Genomic DNA, 18238 nt, shown 5'->3' on the forward strand with positions numbered 1-18238 from the left:
GCGGGAGGAGGATGAGGGGGAGGGCAGCTCACTGAGGGGCAGGTCAGGTTGCTGCACAGCGAAGCGTTCTTGGGACGCAGCCTTTCAGTTTGTTCTGTGCGCGATGCACGAGCTATGGCCGGAAGGAGAAGCCCACCTCTCGGTGCGGACCCCCAGACGGGTGACTGTTGGCGTGGGGAGGGGGAGGTCCGTCCCCAGGGACTGTCCCCCAGCAGCCGCACAGTGATGCCCCTCGGTGTGTGGACATGCCGTGCGTCCTCGAGTGCCAGCGCCCCTGGGCACCCCACTTCCAGAGCCGCGACGCGCTCCCTGTAGGTGGGGCGCCTGGGACCTCGCCCCCCTGACCTCGGCTGTCCTCCTCCTCACAGGCTCGCTAACGTCCGTGTTCGTCAGGCTGCCCTGCGGTGGTGTCGGGGTGAGTATTGCTTTAATGTGTAAATAACGTCCTGTTTGTTCGCGGGGCCCCAGCGGCCACAGAAGTCGCCGCCCTGTCCTCCACAGAGTGGATAATTGCTGCCAGGTGTTTTCCATAAACAGGGCGGGCAGGGGAGAGGGGGGACCCCCCCACTGCTCACACGTGTGGCTTCAAGGCCTGGGAGCCTTTGTAGGCTGGAGTCGGACATCTTCCTCCAGGAAGGCCATCTGGCTCACACCTGCCATGGGAACAGGCTCTGGGGTGCCGGTCAGTGTCCCCTCCCAGCCCGCGGTGAAACAGCCCACTCGTCTCAGCTCGGGCTGCGGTAGAACAGGGTACGTGCAATCGCTGTGTCCGACCGCTGGCCCCAGGGCCCTGGTGAACCTCTGAATGCCGTTTGGTTGGGGGGTGGGGGGTTGTGCGGATACTGCTTTTCTGTGAGCAGTAACAGCCTTAGGCAGACCTGTTCTGGAGACCAGGGTCCTTCACAGTGCCCGGTCTGGACGCCCACCCTTCCCACAGTGCAGCACAGCTCAGGCGTCCCCAGCCAGAGCTTCTTGTTAACAGAGAGGGGCCGCCTTCCCCAGCCCCGGCTCCTGTCACCCTGGATGACAGAGGGCTGGGGGGTGAGAGCAGGGACGGGGTATGCTGGCCGTCAGGGCTCCGCAGCCCCTGAAGTAGCGCGGTCAGCCGTGCAGGGAAGGGGCCGGCCGGACGCCGCGGACAGCACGGCCTCCTCGGCTTCAGCCAGGCCGGGGCAGCGTGGGGGCCTGATTACAGATCGCAGGGGGAGCCCCGGGTCTGGATTCTGTTATGGAAATGAAACAAAATTGTTTTCTTCCTGAGTCTTTTACAAAAGTCACTGCTTTGAAAATTATCCCGTCAGAAAGAGAATAAGTGGCATTTACTCATACCACCACCAAGCCCCCTAGAGTTATTTGATTTTGTGTTGTAAGTAGGCTGCAGTCTCTTAATTCAGGGCAAATTTTTGGCCAGACTTGAAAAGGCTTGCATTCGGCTGCCCTGCGGCCAGTGCGCCGTGCGAGGCAGGATTTATAATTTGCAAAAGAAAGCTCAAGTCGGGCCTGGGTCCTGGATCCAGGCAGCCCCCACTGTGCGCCCAGATCTGAGCCCCTGCAGACCGGCCAGCACCCACCTTCACATCCGGGCACGAGAGCGCTCTGGTCAGCACTCCCACAGGCTGAGCTGGGTGGAGAGGGAGCCTGTGGGCTCATTAGTAGAAGGCGCGGACCGTAGGGTCTTTGGGGGATGGCTCTCTTTCAATGCCTTTCCGTGATCCCCTCTCCCAGGAGGGCGGAGAAGCACATTGCTTGTGTGGGCTCCGTGTCCCTGGTGGCATCTCGGGAAAGCCAAGTAGACCCCGGAGCCTAAGCATGGGTGGGAATGTGCGTGTTCCGGGTGGTGACGCAGGTAAGGAGGGGCCCCTCCTTTTCCTGAAAGTTACTTTGAATTAGCATTTAGGGTGTGGGATGGTGTTTTAAAGTTACTTGCAAACGCCTTTCCCCTTAACTGTGCTAAAAGTAGGGCTCTAAATCACTGAACTTTTTTTTTTCAAACCAAATAAAAACCTCTGCTTTGCTCACCTCCTCATCTTCCCTGTTTTCCCCTTAAGGGGACTTGGTGTGGGTGAATGCCCCTCCCTGTGGGCTAGCGGCCCCTTGCTGGCCCTGGGCGCCCCGATCTCCACGGCTCCCCAAGGGCCATGGGGTGCCCGGAATCCTTCATCCCTTCTACGTCTCAGCGGGAAGTCCTCCGCATTTTCCTCCGCTAGTTTCTGCCTCTGCTGTGAGAAACCGAGCAGCCCATCCGCCCTTCCCTGTGGTCCCTCGTTAGTGCTCCCGCAGTGGCCAGTGCCTGCCCGCCCCGTGCCCCTGGCGCTCAGGGCTGGAAGCACCCGGCCCAGGCTGGCCCAGCACTGGCGGCCTGGGACGCCGTCCTTCACCGTGGACGAGGCCTCGCAGGGCTTCTGCCCCGGGATCACGCAGAGACCTGTCAAAGCGTGTGCCGCGCTGGTTCCCTGGGCTCAAAACCCAGATCCTCACATTTTGAGGAGACCTAATGAGTGGTTTTGCATAAACTGCCTTCGGTCCTCAGGGAGGCAGCGTCTACGCCAGCCTGCCCGACACCCTCATCCTCCCCCTCCGGGGAGGTGCAGCCGCGGCGGGGCCCCCCTGCCCCTCGCCGGAGGACCGTCTCCTTCGGTTTTAAAGACTCGGTTCGGCTGAAAGTAGTGGGCCCGGGCCGCTGTGTGGAGGCTGCTTCCGTGAGCAGCAGCACAGTGTTATTTACAGCAGAAGCCACTCTTTGAAAGTCGAATATTAATGCTGTGGAGAGTCGGCAAAGTGCAGAGCGTTCTTTTGACATTTGGAAACTGTTTAAAGAACACAGAGGTTTGCTCATTTGAAAAGAATAACCCTCCTCCGGAAATGGCTTGAACCCTTCCTAAGTGTATTTTCAATCGTCGTGCTTTGAAGGTGAAGCTTCAAGAGTTCCTTGCAGGAAACCCGTCCCCCTGCATAATGACCGGTGTCTCTGTCGGGCGGCAGGAGCCCGGCTGCGCCCCAATCGGGCTGCGTCCCCTTTGCGCGCAGCTGTGTGGCCTCAGTCTCCGGAGTCCCATAGGGCTCAGCGCCCGGAGGGGGTTGATTGGGGAAGGGCGGGCTCTCGAATGGACTTGGCAGACACTGCATTGCAGGTGACAGGCTTGTCACCACACAGCCACTCCGAGCCCTCACCAGGCGGGGTGCGCCCCCCAGAGGAAGGGCGCGGGAGCCCTACGTGTGCGTGACCTGGGCTCGGGCTGCCCCACTGCTGGAGACGGTGGCTCAGGTGCCCTTGCCCTGGCACCCTGGGGCTGTGGGCACCGTCTGGGCGCCCCCCCCCGCCCCGGCCCCCACAGGGTGACTTGAGCTGGCACATCAGACGTGTGTCTCCGTAAACACACAAACCAGGACACAAACGGATTACCCAACGCACGTGCCACACGTTTTTCCGTGTGAGGTGTACGGCCCCCCAGGAAGGTCCTCAGGGGCTGGCTCCTCACTTCCCACCCTGCGCTCCCGTCAGACACGTGCAGTGGCCCGTTTTCTTCAGCATGGAGTCAAGTCGTCCTTTGGCGGGACCTCTCATTCCGCTTCTTCTCACACTTGGTTTTGCTGTTAGGATCCTCACCTGCAGTTGCTGCGACACCAGACGGAGCTCAGTGACCGAAGTGCCCCTGCTCTGAGCCTTGGGTGCATCGGGGCGATGGAGGGAAGCAGGGGCACCTCTCATTCCCGCTGCGTCTGTGGTTCTTTTCCTGTGTAGTACTTTTTGGCATATCTTTAAAAAAAAAAAACAAGGGCGAATGTGAGCTGGGTGCTGGGTGTGTCCTATAATTAGTGAAAGAGAGGTGAGTGGCCCCGTTCTGGGACTTTGGAGAGGGACCCCCAGCCGCACGGCCCCCAGGGGTTGGGGATGGGGTGCCAGGCCGAGGCACCCCTCACTCCGGGCCCTCGTCTCTGCAGGTCGACAGCGACACCATATGGAACGAGGTGCACTCGTCGGGGGCGGCCCGCCTGGCCGTGGGCTGCGTGGTGGAGCTGGTCTTCAAGGTGGCCACGGGGGAGCTCAAGGTCAGTGAGGACCTGCGGAAACGGGCCTGGGAGGACAGCGGCCCGCGGGTCTCCAGGGTGGGGGGCAGGACAGCCCCTCCCCCTGTGGGTCCCTCTGGAAGGAGGCGCTGATGGGGGGAGGGTGGGCCCCGTCCCGTCAGTCCCCCCTCACCCGTGGGGGCACCTCCCGCCTTTGTGAAAGCACCTGACAGCGGCTCTCGGAGATTTGGTGTGGGGAGCACCTGACGCTCTTAACAACTTTGAGGAACCCGAGAGTTCTGTGCCCGCACTGTGTCAGCCCCCCGAGCACGCTAGAGTCACACAGGAATTTACAAACTGTATGAACGTGAAATAACAGTGACGCCTGCGTTAGTAGGTCAGGTGCAGGCGCACACCTGCTCCCGCGTCCCTGGCCTCGCACAGGTGTGGGGCTGGGGAGGGGACAGCATCCGCAGGTGGCTTTCTCAGACAACCGTGGAGGCTGCTCCTTGATGCTCCGCCACAGTTCCGTTAAGTGGAAGTTGCTGGAAGATGGATTGCAGTGCGGAACCTGAAACAGTAGCAGTGGGCTCTTCTCCTTGGCATTGAACCCACCGGTCCGTTGCAGGCTAAACAGAGCTTTTCTCCACTCCCGGCTTCCGCAACACAGTGCCACTCGTTTGGAAGTACCGGCTCCTGAGTTAGGGCGACCTTCCAGAACCCTGGCACGTTTTGTGGCATAGTGTGTAAACCGTCACTGATTTCCAGAACCGTTCCACCGGGGGCCCCATCTCCTCAGGAAGGTCTTCTGAGCTCAGGCAGGAGCTCGCCGTGATGACCCTGCAGCCTGCCCTGCACCTGCTTGCCCGTCCTTTCCCTTTTTCATTTCAAGGAGCCTTCTTGAAATTGATATATTGATTGTCTCACGTCCTCGGCAGAACTGCCATCCCCTCCGACGTGGTNCTCAAGGGAGGAGCCTTCTTGAAATTGATATATTTGATTGTCTCACGTCCTCGGCAGAACTGCCATCCCCTCCGACGTGGTGGAGAACACGGGCCGAGTGCCCATGAGTCCCTGGCAGTGCCGGCTCCTGTGGCCCCAGCCGCCTGCCACCCTGTCCTGGCCACGTGGTGATTGGGTCCTAGGACAGGGGACACGGGGACCCCTGGGGGACACAGCCTGCACTCTGAACCGGGTGTGGGGCCCGCTCGTAGGACGGTGTTGAGAGGGCACAAAGTGGGGGCTTCCACGTGAGGGCGTCCCTCCCGGAGCTGTCCCCGCAGCAGGCTGAACAGCGCCTCCCGGTCCGTCACCCATGGTCAGCCCGCCCCGGGGTCTGTTCCCTGCCAGCCACACACACATGCCCACGTGTGTGGTTTGCATCCCCGTGGTTGCTGAGTGGTGCACAGATGGGTCCATAAAGCACATGTGACTTACGGGTCCTGGGTGTGGGGAGCAGCCTCTTGCTAGCTTCTGGGCTGTTTCTCGTAAGTGAATGGGTCCACGTTCTCTGCAGTGCCCACCCCCTGGGAGGTGTTAGGCCCAAACTACACTTCATGTTAAGCCCAAACTACGGCAGGAGCCCTGGGGTTGAGCCCCTTATGCTCTCTCTACACCCAGGGCTTCCAACAGGTGGCTTCCTGGGGGTACCGCTCCTGAACAGAGGGGAACCAGCATGCCCCGCCCACTCCCACCCAGATCCCCGACCTGAGCAGCTCCAAGCCTTCTCGCCCCAGAGCCATCAAAGATAAAAGTCAGGGATGACGTCACCTTTTATCTTAGTAACCATGACAACCAACAGATCTTAAGAGCAGAGACCCTGACGTCTGCCCCGTACCCTGTCCCACAGCTGCGTGCCCTGCTGTGTCATGACTCTGCCCTTGTGTGTGGTCTGTGCCCATCTTCTCACTAACGTGAAACCCGACTTTTCCCCCATTTCTCCCCACCTGTCGGTGCCGCACACAGAATGGCTTCGCTGTGGTCCGCCCCCCAGGACACCACGCAGAGGAGAGCACACCCATGTAAGTAGGCGCAGCCGTCATGGGCAGGGGTGCAGGTTTCTGACTCCTCTCCTGGAAGGGCTGGGCTGCGCTGGACTGAAAACATGGCCGCAGCTCCAGGGCCACACAGGTGCCCTCACCCGCCAGCTGTGGCGAGGCGGCAGCCCGGAGCTGGGAGGGAAGGCGAGGAACCTGCAGATGGCTCTAGACGTCCTCAGGCTCGTACAGAATTGGGCGGACTTAACCTGTGCCAGAATGAGTTCAGGTGGTGCTTCATTGTTCTAGAACGTTCTAACCAAAGCCCTCAGGTCATCTGCATGTAGCCTTTTAGCTGACCTGCTTGTGGTATGGTACCAATGAGACTTACACCTCAAGGTCATGACCACAGGGGCCAGCTAGGTCTGGGCTCCGCTTTGGGCCGTGGGTGCCCCTGACCACGCACACGTCTGAGGAGCCGTACGAGGTAGCGGGCGCAGCGTGCAGATTCCCCAGGTTCACCTGCGAGAGTCAGTGGCGGGGGGGGGGGGNGGGCAGAGTCACAGACCCTGGATCCTGGGCCTCACCGGTTGTGTACCGCGTGCCGTGGTGCCTGGGGGTGGGGGGGCCGGGACGCCATCTCGTGGGACATGGGCAGCCACTCCAGCCGGCAGGACGGGGCGTGGGTGGGCGGGCGCCCCGCGCTCGGGGGCTGAGAGGGGCGCTGACGCTGCTGGTGGGGGTCAGAGAGGTGACATCTGGGCTGTGCCCCGAAGAGCAGGGTGGGTCGGACAGCACGGCGGGGCCCTGCCTGTCTTCAGGAGCAGCTGGAACGAGGCTGAGGGGCCGTGGGCGGAGCCCACACTCCTGAAGGAGCCCGGGGTTTGGCAGGCGGGAGCCCTCAGCCCTCNGGGCGGAGCCCACACTCCTGAAGGAGCCCGGGGTTTGGCAGGGGGGAGCCCTCTGTCCTCTCAGTGCGGAAGTGAAGGCATCAGACCGCTGCTGCTGGGGGCGGAGGGAGTGGGCTTCAGATTAGACTGCAGCCTCACATAAGCCCCGTGGCCCGGTGGCGCTGTGGCCCAGAACGCTCCGTGTCATCTGGGAGCGAGACCCTCCTTCCCCTGGAGGTGCTGCTCTGATCGGGGTCGAAGCGGCTGGGTGTTCTCAGGTGTGAACGTGCGTGGACTGAAAGGGGACATGGGCGGCGTGTCGGGTGGACGCCACGCCTGCGGCCTGGGCTTCCAGCCCCGGAGGCTGTGCATCCCATCACCGGGGGGCTCGCAGGTTGCTGGCCCGGCTTCCAGAAACAGAACCCCCGCCCCCGTTTTCCCGTCTTTGCGGTAGTTTTGGTGGCAGGGGCACTAGATGTGGAGAGTTTCAGTTTCACTCAGATTACTTGTTCGCTTGTTTCCTCGCCCTCCGGGGGACTCAGAACTAGTCAGTCACGGGGCCCATTCGAGTGTCATTGTCGCCTGTCTGAGAACAGGACAGAAGAGGAGGTAACCTTGGTGACCTGTGTGCCTGTGCGTGGGGCCCCTGCAGAGGCTGCCCGTGCACATCCCGCGAAGTTCTGGGGCGCGGAGGTGGGTGTTGGTGCATCGAGGGAGGGCCTCCCACCCAGGGCACGGCGGTGTGCGTGCAGGAGACCTGTGGGCGCCTGTCTGTCCCTCGGCAGTTAAGGCAGCCGTGAGTTCCCCAGACCCTCGTCAGATCGCACGGGACCCCAGATGGTTGTGTCGCCTGGCGCACAAAGATGGATGAGAAACGAGAACCCGTGTTCACCTGTTTCTCCTGATCTCGCCTGCAGGGGCTTCTGCTACTTCAATTCCGTGGCCATCGCAGCCAAGCTTCTCCAGCAACGGCTGGACGTGAGCAAGACGCTCATAGTGGACTGGGTGAGTGGGGCCCTTCCCCGACAGGGCCCGGGGGCCGAGAGCCCCCTGCTTTCCCGAGTGGACAGCGTCCTATGTGCGTCTGTGCCCCTGTTGATGGTGGATTTGGGGACGTAACTTTCTGGAATCTGCCTCAGAGACGCAGAAAGTAAAAGCTCAGACTTGTTCCGAGTCCATCTTCCAGCCGCCCTCTGCCCGTCCTGCCAGTAGCTGGTTCCTGAAATGTCTGGATCTGTGCCCGTGGCCGAGGGCAGCAGTCAGAACCTGGTTGAGAGGAGGGTTCGGGGCGGGGGCGGGGGGCTGTGCCGGTCTCGACCACGCGTCCACCGCAGGGCCTGGGCCAGGCTCTCCTGCGGCCAGTGTGGCGCCACGCGGGTCAGACGCTCCTGATGGAACCGGGCGGCCCCTTCACGCCCGTGTAGCCCCCACCCCGTTTTCCTGCCGGACCCGCCCCCACGGGAAACAGCACGCACGCAGGCAGGGCTGCCTCCGGTGCGGACAGTTCACGTCCCGGAGCCTTGGTGCGCGTCTTACCAGCTGTGCTGGCTTCCTGGTGGTGGCATCAGGCGTCTGTCTCTAACAGCTCGGTTTCTATCCGGCCTGCCGAGTCTGCTCTAGTGAGCTCAGATAGCTTTTACTTTTTTTAATGTAGTCTTTAACGTTTATTTTTGAGAGAGTGTGAACAGGAGAGGGGCAGTCACATATTCATCATTTTAGCCTTGGTATCCCACTAAGAATGGCTCCTCTCTAGGGCGCCTAGTAGCTCAGTCCAGTAAGCGTCCGACTTCGGCTCTGGTCACAATCTCACGGTTCGTGGGTTCGAGCCCCAGGTCGGTCTCCGTGCTGACAGCTTAGAGCCCGGAGCCTGGTTTGGATTCTGTGTTTCCCCCTCTCTTCCCCTCCCTCCCCAAAATATAAGTAAACGTTAAAAAAAAAAAAAAAAATTAAGGGCACCTGGGAGGCTCAGTTGGTTAAGTGTCTGACTCTTGGTTTCTGCTGAGGTCATGATCTCACGGTTCACGGGTTCGAGCCCTGCATCAGTCTCTGTACTGATAGTACAGAGTCTACTCGGGATTCTCCCTCTCTGTTCCTCCCTTTTCATGCTCTTTCTCAAAGTAAATAAACTTAAAATTTTTTAAGTATAAATTAAAAAAGGAGACGCAGTTTGTCGTTCGAGCTTGGGGCCTGGGACCCCCATGCTGTGTGCACCGGTCACCTCCGGCCGCTTGGGGTGGCCTCCTGCTGCACCCCAGTGCCTGGCTCAGAGCTGGCACCTCACCTGTGCTCGGAAGTGAACAGCTGCAGTGCGCTCACTTCTCACAGACGTGGCAGTGGCCAGATGGCTTTGTCGGGAAAGTTGTGGCCTCTGGGTGGGGCTGGAACGCTAGTCTCTTCCTCTTCGCTGGAAACTGCAATGCGCCACGGTCCATGCGCCGCAGTGCTGAGCGCGGGGACACAGACGAGGGTGTGGCCTGCGGCTCTCCTCTCTGTCCCGCGGCCCTGTGCCCCCCGGGTGGCCGCGCTGGGCCCGCAGGCATCCCGCCAGCGCTGAGTCCGCCCCTTCCTGCTGTTTCAGGACGTGCACCACGGAAACGGAACTCAGCAGGCCTTCTACAGCGACCCCAATGTCCTCTACATCTCCCTTCACCGCTACGACGACGGGAACTTCTTCCCAGGCAGCGGGGCGCCAGACGAGGTGAGCAGGGGTCTCCTGCTCGTGAGCAGGGCTGCTCTGCTGGCGCCAGGGCAGGTGTGCGCGGCCCCTGCACACGCACAAGCCAGGCCTTCCTGCCCCCGTTTGCCCCAAAGATGTGGGGCAGGCACAGACTGCATTCCATCACCTGCACCCGCGTGGCCTTTATCTTGTCTGCAGTTCAAGTGAAAGACTGGCCGCCGTTTCTGGCTCTGACTGGGCAGATGCGAGAGCGAGCGCGGTGCCCTTCCTCCTGGCCCTTCCTCGTCTGTCCGTTGGGCAGGGCACCTGTGCTGTCCGTCGGCTGTCTGCTGCCGCACGGGATGGGGGATGGGCCAGCTCGGGGCTCCTTCCTGACTCTGACCCCGCGGCAGAGCCTGCCCTCGCTCTGAACAGAGGCCCCGACACCCAGGGGAGAAGTTTCTTCAGACTCTGGGTCTTATGTCCTGTAAGGAGATAGGGAGGGAGAGCCTCCTGCGCGGGCATTTCTGTGCCTCTGTTGGCGTCTACACTGTAGAGCTGCAGGCCTTCAAACACTGCTAGGCCACGGCCAGGGGAGAGGCACGAGGCATGAGGGGCCGAGAGCCCCCGCTCCGTCATTGGGCGCTGGTGTCGGGGGCCCTGGGAGCACACGCTGGGAGCACGGCTCTCTGGCTCCGCTGTGGGGCCAGCAGGACCCAGGGCCCCACCCCGTCTCCGGTCGCGGGCTGTGACGCAGGCTTCTCTCTCCCGCTCAGGTGGGCACGGGCCCAGGTGTGGGCTTCAACGTCAACATGGCTTTCACTGGCGGCCTTGACCCCCCCATGGGAGATGCAGAGTACTTGGCGGCCTTCAGGTAAGTGTCCCGGCTTCCTGTCCCGCGGGGCACTTCAGACACTCGGTGATTCCCCACCAGTGTCTCCAGCTCTTGCCCGGTTTTACCAATGTTCTTTGACCTTCCTCTCCCTCACGCACACACCCGGGCCCGGCTCGGGCAGGCCCCTCCCCCGGCACCCCCAGTGGGCCCTGCACAGCCAGCGTTTCCGTAGCTGCCGTTTCTCTTAGTTGGTTCTTGGAGCCTTAGCTGGAGTCCCGAGGCTACCTTGTCACCTCGGGTCGGCAGCGGGAGAAGCGGGAACCCCTCTGGCTTTTCGACGGTGGGGAAGAGACTGAGGCCCGGGCGAGGACTTCGGTGCGGGCTCACAACACGTGATGTTCGTGAAAGGTGGAGGCTCTGTTCGGCAAAATTTCATAATCTCCCGATTTTCCCTCCAATGAAGTCCGTGCGGAACGAGCGGAGACAGAAACTGCTGACCTGGGGAGGCGCCCGCCCACCCCCTGCACTGCTGTCTGCTAGAACAGGATGGCAGAACCGTTCTTTTAAACGACGGGTTTGCCTTTGTCGTGAAGTGATTTCTCCTTTGATCTGGGCCAGATTGAAGTCGTTCCCGCGACCAAACACACTCAGCAACGCAGGCTGTCTGCTGCTTGTTTCAAGCGGCAGCCTCTACCTTCTCCCCGGAACGCGGGGCTCTGTGGTCCCAGGGCCCCGTGAGGAGGAGGGTGCTGTTCAGGGCGATCGGTCTCAGTCTCCGTTAGAAAACGCTGTCTGTGCGCCAGGAATTGGAGCCCCGTGAAGTTTTCTCCTTCCTCCTTCTCGAATCCCCTGCTCTTCTGTCTTATCTAAATAGAAGGCACGTGTGTGCAGGCGTGTGTATGCGTGACGCACGTGTCTGGATATGTGTGTGTGTGCGTCCCTGTGCACATGGCTGTGCGCGTGTAGGCACGTGTGCAGTCGTGACAGCGTGTGCGTGCATGTCTCTGCGGGCATGGCCCCGTAGGAGGGCGCATCTGTAAGCCTTGTGCCACAGCCTCTGCCGCGTGCTCTGGGGACCCTTTGTGGCCACAGGACCCTTCACGGCATCGGCTTCCTCATTTCCAAACAAGATTCCACCCCCCAAACTCAGAATGGTTGTCGAGTCCGGCAAAATGCGTTGCTGTATGGACGGCTGCTCCTTCCCCAGCTGCCCTGTGGGTCATAGAAGCAACTGCTAAGATTGGGTTCAGCCAGGGCAGTAGGTCAGCTTCTCAGGCACCGAAGTTGGTTTTTCCAAATCCACGTCCACTGCCTCCCTCGCTGATTTCTCTGCCCTGACTTTTCCCACGTCACTTTTTCCTTGAATCTCATTGGCTTAATTTTGATGTTTTTTCTTACCCCTCATCAGATATAATGTGACTTTGACAATCGCCTGCCTCATTTAAGGGGGAGAGGGACTCCCCCAACAGGTACGGTGTCTGGAAGCTTCCTCGTGGGCACGGTTAAGTATCCGTGATGAAATCTGAGCCCGTGCCTCGCCAGCCAGGGGGCCTCACCACCGTCTGAGGTGTCTGCTGCACACCTCGTCATCTCAGGGCTGAGAACCAGCCTCCTGGAAGGCTGCTTAGAAAGTAAAATGTCTGGACACCTGCCGTGAGGAGCGGTGGTTTGCCAGGGACCCTGTGGCGCGCAGTGGCCAGTTGTGGCCTGGCCAGAGAGCAGCGCTGTGCTGGGCCTGGCTGGCGGCAGCGGTGAGGCAGCTGTGTGCTCACATCCCCCTCACCCCCCTTCGGCCGGGCCTCAGCCACACGGGGTGCTCTGGTCCTGTGACTGGATGCCCAGCTCTGTGAGGTGGCCCTCCCTCCCCGGGGACCANTGCAAGTTGCTGTTGACATTGTGTTTTAATCTCCTGCCAAGTGCCTACATGATGATACCTTATCAAGTGAACTTTTTAAAGCTTAAATAGCTTCTTTGAAAAGGAAAATTGTTTCAGTGTTTTTTTTTATTGATTTAAATGTAAAATAGCACTTTGAAGTTCACAATTTATGGTTCCCTGGGCATCGATCGGCGGGGGNCTGGGGGCCCCCGGGGACAGTGCGTGCCTTAGAGGCAGCACCTTGTTACTCAGACCCGCGGCCTGCCACATTGCGTTTCGGGAGATCAAGCCTAAGATGGAGACGAGATAAGAAAATTGCCCCTAACGAGATCCAGAAGTGGCGGCACTTTCTCCGCGGGCTCAGACTGGAGGAGAAAAGGCAACCTAATTCAAACCAGTGCCGTGCCAGACCAGCTTTGAAGTGCACTGAGCAGGGCTGAGGGCTCTGGCGGCCGAGAGGATGCGCTCTCTTACCCCTCCCCTACCTGCCGGCCGGCGGCCGACGGGGCTGCCTGTCAGCACTCGGGAAGCGAAACCGGGGTTATGTGCGCCTTTAAATCAGAGCTTCGGTTTAAGTGTGCTTTCGTAAAGTTTATCAGAGGCGGCAGTGAAACTGGATATTTTGAAGTGGTGACTTTAACCTTTTAATGAATCGCGATTTGCCTTTAAATTGAGCAACTGGGCGGATTCGGGTCCTTTTCCCATCCTTTCGAGTGACGCCACGGTGGAGGCTGAGCTCGTGTTACTTTCATAAGGTGTTCTGTGGGGGGTTTTCCTTGGTTTTCCGAACAAAATTTTTTACAAAATTGTTTTAAATTTTTATTTATTGTTGTGGAGGCACGCGCACAGCACCTCCCGTGTTAGCCACGTGGGCGAGCGCAGTTCGGAGGCGCCCACGGCGTGGGTCTGTCCCGCGAGGCACTCTTCGTCCACGCGTGCTGTTGTGAAGGCGGGGGGTCCAAACCCAGGGCCTCAAGTGCTGAGGGCAGTGCTGTCTGCACATGGGCACCACCTTCTCGTGTGGAAACTTGAGAAGACGTTCGCTTCAGCTTTGAAGTTCACATTCCACCCGCCCGGGTGCCTGGTGCCCATCCTCAGGGCGGCGCAGAGCAGGGACAGCAGGCGCCCTCGACAGTGGGGCACAGCGGCGGCTGCAGTGACGCGGAGCTCGAGCACCTGCCTGCAGAGCCGTCCCCGCCAAGCCCTAGAGGAGCGAGCCTGGGACGCGGCGTCGGGCATTCCCGCGGGAGCAGACACGCCTGTGTGGGGGCTCCCCTGGGGGCTGGGACCACAGCCCCGTCAGTCCAGCATGTCAGGGGCTCTGATCTGGTGACCAGCATGGCAGGTCCATATGTTCCACGGCCACACTGGGGACTCCGGTGCCGAGGGGTCGGCTCACACTGTGGCTCTGCGTTGAATGCCGAGGTGAAGCCAGGGTCCTGCCGAGAGCGAGGCGGGAACCCAGGAGAGAGCATGAGGGTCCTGGGGCAGAGACCGAGGTTGGCTGCTCGGGGAGCTGCTGGGAGAGGCCTGGGCCGCGGTTGCTGAGGGGACAGAGCCGTCATGCGCAGCCCAGCCGAGCCCTGCTCCTCAGGCTGGCGGGTCTGCAGGCGTCCTGAGCAGCTGTGCTGCTCGTCCCTGGGTGCCCACACTGGGGAGTTGCAGGGGCCCAAGACAGATGGGCTGGTGGCCGAGTGTGCCAGGCCCGGGGACAGGCCCCAGCACAGGGCAGGGCAGAGCTGGGGGCACGTCGGGGCAGGGAAGCCTCTGGGAACCTAGGCACAACCGGAGACGACGGTGGCAGTGGGGCTGTGGGCAGCGAGGGGCGGGCCCCATGTTGACGAGGCCCCGGATGGTGAGGGGTGTGGACAGCCAGACGGGAGCAGAGGGGCGTCCCCACCGCCTGAGAGCAGAGCCTGGTTAGCAGGAGCCTGGAAGTGGGCAGGTCTGGGGCGGTCGGTGGGGGGGAGACGGCAGGCGAGGGTCTGGCCTCAGTGTCCAGCTCCGCCCAGGCCTCTCACGCACTCGCTGGCTGTGGTGGCTGAGGGATGGACGGAGCAGGACGCGGCTGTGGGCGGTAGCGTCGGGCAGCCAGGCCAGGGCGGGTGGCTCCCGTCTTTACCCTCGCTCTGACCCTGACTCTCAGCGGAGTCCGCATACCAGATGGACCGGCCCTCCAGCTGTGTGCCGGGCGTCCCTGGTGAGAACAATGGACTTGGTGGCTCTGGAAACACGGAGCACCTGAAGCCCCGAGGCCTCGGCCACGCAGCTGTCAGAGGCCGGGCCCAGGTGCAGGCGTGCGGCGAAGCCGGCCCTCAGAGCAAGGATGTGCGTGGCATATGACAGGAGGAACCTCAGTTATCAAAATGCCACTGCTGTTAAAGTCGTGTCATCAGGTGCCCAGGGCATCGAGCTCCCGTGAAACTGGTCCGGCCGATGCAGCAACAGCTGTTATGTGTCTGTCCGGCGGCTCGGCCCCTGTGAACTCTGGCTGCAGACATTGAACTACAGACCCCACACAGGACATGCGCTGAGAACAGAGCAGAAGGTGCCATCTGAGGAGCCCTTGGGTGCCACTGACAGGAGAGGTTTATGGGTGGTGGCGTGGGCCAGGCCTCTGGGGCACGTGGGGCCACCCCCAGCTCCCCAGGCGCTCTCAGGCACAGGTTAGCATGGCCCCCCTGAGACGGCGCCGCAGGCCTGAGGCTTGTGACGACTGCGAGTTTGGTGGGTTTTGTGTGGGGCCCTGGTTGGGAGACAAACCAGAAAGGCCGTTTCCTTCCAGAAGCAGGAGCCAAGAGCGAAATCGGTTCCTGCACGTAGACTCCCCTGTGGGGTTTGCAGATGGCGAGTCTGTGCGCCCTGTGTCACCTGACGTCACGGGGTGGCCTGTGAGGAACATTTCTACTAGCTGTCAGTGCCCCATACATCCGCCCGGCTGTCTCTTCCACGAGGCAACGGGCACTGAGAGCTGGCGTCCCTCATGTTAGCAGATTGAGCTCACACTACCCCATCCGCGGGGCCAGCTTGTGCCTGTCCTGGACACGCAGTGTCCTCTGCGCAGATCCCCGGGGCAGACACGGACAGAAGTGTGTGCCAGGTGGTGGGCACGGAGGGGCCCATGAGCCGCAGGCTGGAGGGCGGGCACTGGCCGCACCCCTGCCGAGGCCTCAGGGAGGGAGTGGGTGGCGTCCCAGGAAGAGCGAGCAGCGAGGCCCCAAGTGTCACCCAGCACCGCTCCAACCATCTGAGCACCAGCCCCCAGGGCTAGGCCGCACTGAGGCTCCCTGGGGCCGTGGGACCCGGCCGTGTGGTTCCTGAGAACTGGGTGCCGTCCTGCAGGAAGGGTGCTCCCGTCATGGGCACCGGCCCATTTCTTCTCTGGGAGACCGGCTGCCTCCCTCTTCTAAGCGGACAGTGGACGGTGCGCGGCCCTGGGAAGCTCCCCGCTCACCCCCTCCGCCTTCACGTCGCCCTGAGGAAGGTCAACGGCGGCCCCACGGGAGCGCTCACCTTAAAGTGATGATTTGAGAGAAGGCCTGCAGTAAATATTTACATCTTCTTGCTTTCAGAGACCAAGTTGTTTGTCAAAATTTCATCTTAGAAATAGAACCTGAGGCCAGGTTCCCTTTCTTTGCAACACCACGAAACATAGATGTTCTACGTGGAGGTCCTGGATGGGATGATGATGATGAGAAGGTTCTAGAAGGCTATTGGGATCGTCAGGAGAGCACACTTGGCCCCCTTCCTAGAGGCCAAGAGGCTGGGTCCCCGCGAGCGGAGAGACATTCCCCAGGGCCTACCGAAAACTGGCCTGGAGACCCACCCCACACCGCCTGGCACTCACCACCACATCGGAGTTTCGTAGCTTTAGCAAGTGATCGAGATTACGGCCTGCAGGGCTGTAAGCCCGGGAAATAAAGCGGGGGTGTGTGCTCGTACACCAGCCGCCCACGCTTGTGCATGGCTGACAGGCCTACGGCCCCCACCACAGCCACACACACGCACGTGGGATCAACCGTGTTTCGCATCTCGTTTTTAACTGGCTCTGTGGCGAAGGTTGCCGAGGGCTCTCATGGTATTGACTTCCTTCAGTGCTGATTTTCACAGGCCTGTTTCTTTAACGATGTGGGGGGATTAGGAACAGAGTAGCTCGGGGGTTTTCAGAGCAGAGAACGAGGCCGCCACACATACTGGCTTCAAAACAACTGCCTCAGCTCTTTGTGAATGAGCCAGTGTCCACAGAAAACGCCTATAAGCTTTCATCAAAAAGGGGTCTTGGCTTTAAAATCCGCACCAAACGTGTGGCTGAAACTGTTCGTCTGCCTGAAGACAAGGCTTATGTGAAAGCCGCCGGCAGGTGTACATCAGCCTGCTGGCCGTCCAGAGCCACCAGGGGAGGCCCGGGTCCCCAGAGGGGACTGTCCTGTGTGGGTGGAAGGTGGAGTGCATCCGGGTCAGGACAGAGATGCAAGGGACGTGTCCCGGCTCCGAGGAGCCCTCCCACCCTGCCTGCCCGCACCGGGACCACCTCGCCTCCAGCCCCGGGAGCAGGGCGCTTAACCCCGACTCTGGCATGTGTGCCGGAGCAGACGGTTCATGCAGAAGCCTAGGCTTTGCGCTGTGTGTTCACAGAGCCTGGGAACTTGTGTTGCGGCGTCTTGTTGACGCAGAGAAACGTGCTCCCGTCCAGGGCCAGCGTCCTGGGTGAAGGACATTACCAGCGTCATCGCGATGGAGTCTGAAGTGGGCGTGGGCCAGATCCCACCTCAAAGTCTTTAAGTTTTAGCAGAACACTCCGTGCACGCGTTCACGGTGGGTGTGGCTGCTTTCGCACGACAAGGTCCGTGTCAGGCGGTGGCAGCAGGCCCCGTGGCCGAAGGTTCCGTTTACCCTCGGGCCCTCGGCGGGAACGTCTGCCGGTCCAGACTCAGCCATGCTGTCCTGCAGCGCCTGACGGACGTCCCCACGGCGCAGGCCCTGCTGACGCTGCCCTTGCCAGCATGTGGCCGAGGCAGTCCAGACACCACTGTGTGGATGGGGCACAGCCTCAGAGAAAGGAAACGCGGAAGCAGTGAGCGGTTCCAAAGCCGGCCCTGGTCCCCCGGGCCTGCCCGGCGCGAGGTTCCAGACGCGGGCTTCTGGGCTGGATGGGGCCTGGGGGCGAAGCCGGCGCCCATCTCTGGCGGGCTCTCTCGGTGCCACCTCAATGGGAGGGACGCCCTCCTCCGATGGGCTCGCTGGCTGGGTCCTGCAAGGTCGTTCCCTCGCGTGCGGTGCTCCGGGGTCATCACATCCGCTGCCCGAGGTCAGGGGACCCCCCACAGGATCACATTCCGGGACCGTCCTGAACGGAGAAACAGTCTGTTTTTGCTTCCGTTGGCCCGAGTTGACTGCTGACTTAAATGGCTCATCTCATGGCAAATTTTACTCTAACACGAGGCATAAGGGACCGTGGAGGCTCTCACACCAGCCGTGCCACCCCGCCCCCCGCCACAGTGTTCCCATCGAGCCAGGGTGGGAGCAGACCTGTGGGCCTCTGGAGACCCGTTTGAGATGAGCCGCGGGGCCTGCGGGACCCTGGGGAAAACCAGGCGACGAGTCCCGCGGAGGCGCACCCAGCCTGCCCCGGGCACACGGGCCCCTGCGTCCCCGGCACAGCCCGCCTCGCCCGGAGGGAGGAGGGAGACTCTGAAGGCTGTGGTGACAGATTCAAACTCGAATAGAGCGAGCGGGCAGGCTTAGGTGACGGATGGAGTCCGGTAGCGTCACACTGTGACACATCCTCCCTTGCAGCCAAGTGTGTACAATTAGTGTGCTCGTAAGTGCTGGTTCTTCCCACTGTTCACGTGGCCGTTTTCCTCGTTTTCCTCCTGTAACCAAACCACTGAATTTCTTGGTGGGCATTTACGCCTTTACTTGTCCACTCTTAAATGTGCTCATCTGGCGTCCCTGTAAAGATCCCAGGTGTCAGATTAACCCAGTGACCACCCCCGC

The 18238-nt window shown here is 61.1% G+C and overlaps 1 protein-coding gene across 1 annotated transcript in view; it reads left to right on the forward strand.

Moving 5' to 3' along the window:
• Positions 1-18238, forward strand: part of HDAC4 (histone deacetylase 4) — a 278417-nt gene that overhangs the window by 245958 nt on the left and 14221 nt on the right. Inside the window, 6 exon segments of the mRNA XM_077757417.1 lie at positions 369-415; positions 3943-4050; positions 5974-6029; positions 7792-7879; positions 9453-9572; positions 10307-10404. Of these exon segments, the coding sequence (XP_077613543.1) occupies positions 369-415; positions 3943-4050; positions 5974-6029; positions 7792-7879; positions 9453-9572; positions 10307-10404 (517 nt within the window).

The sequence above is a fragment of the Crocuta crocuta genome, unplaced genomic scaffold (assembly GCF_008692635.1).
Source record: "Crocuta crocuta isolate KB4526 unplaced genomic scaffold, BGI_CrCroc_1.0 scaffold290, whole genome shotgun sequence".
Classification (NCBI taxonomy): domain Eukaryota; kingdom Metazoa; phylum Chordata; class Mammalia; order Carnivora; family Hyaenidae; genus Crocuta; species Crocuta crocuta.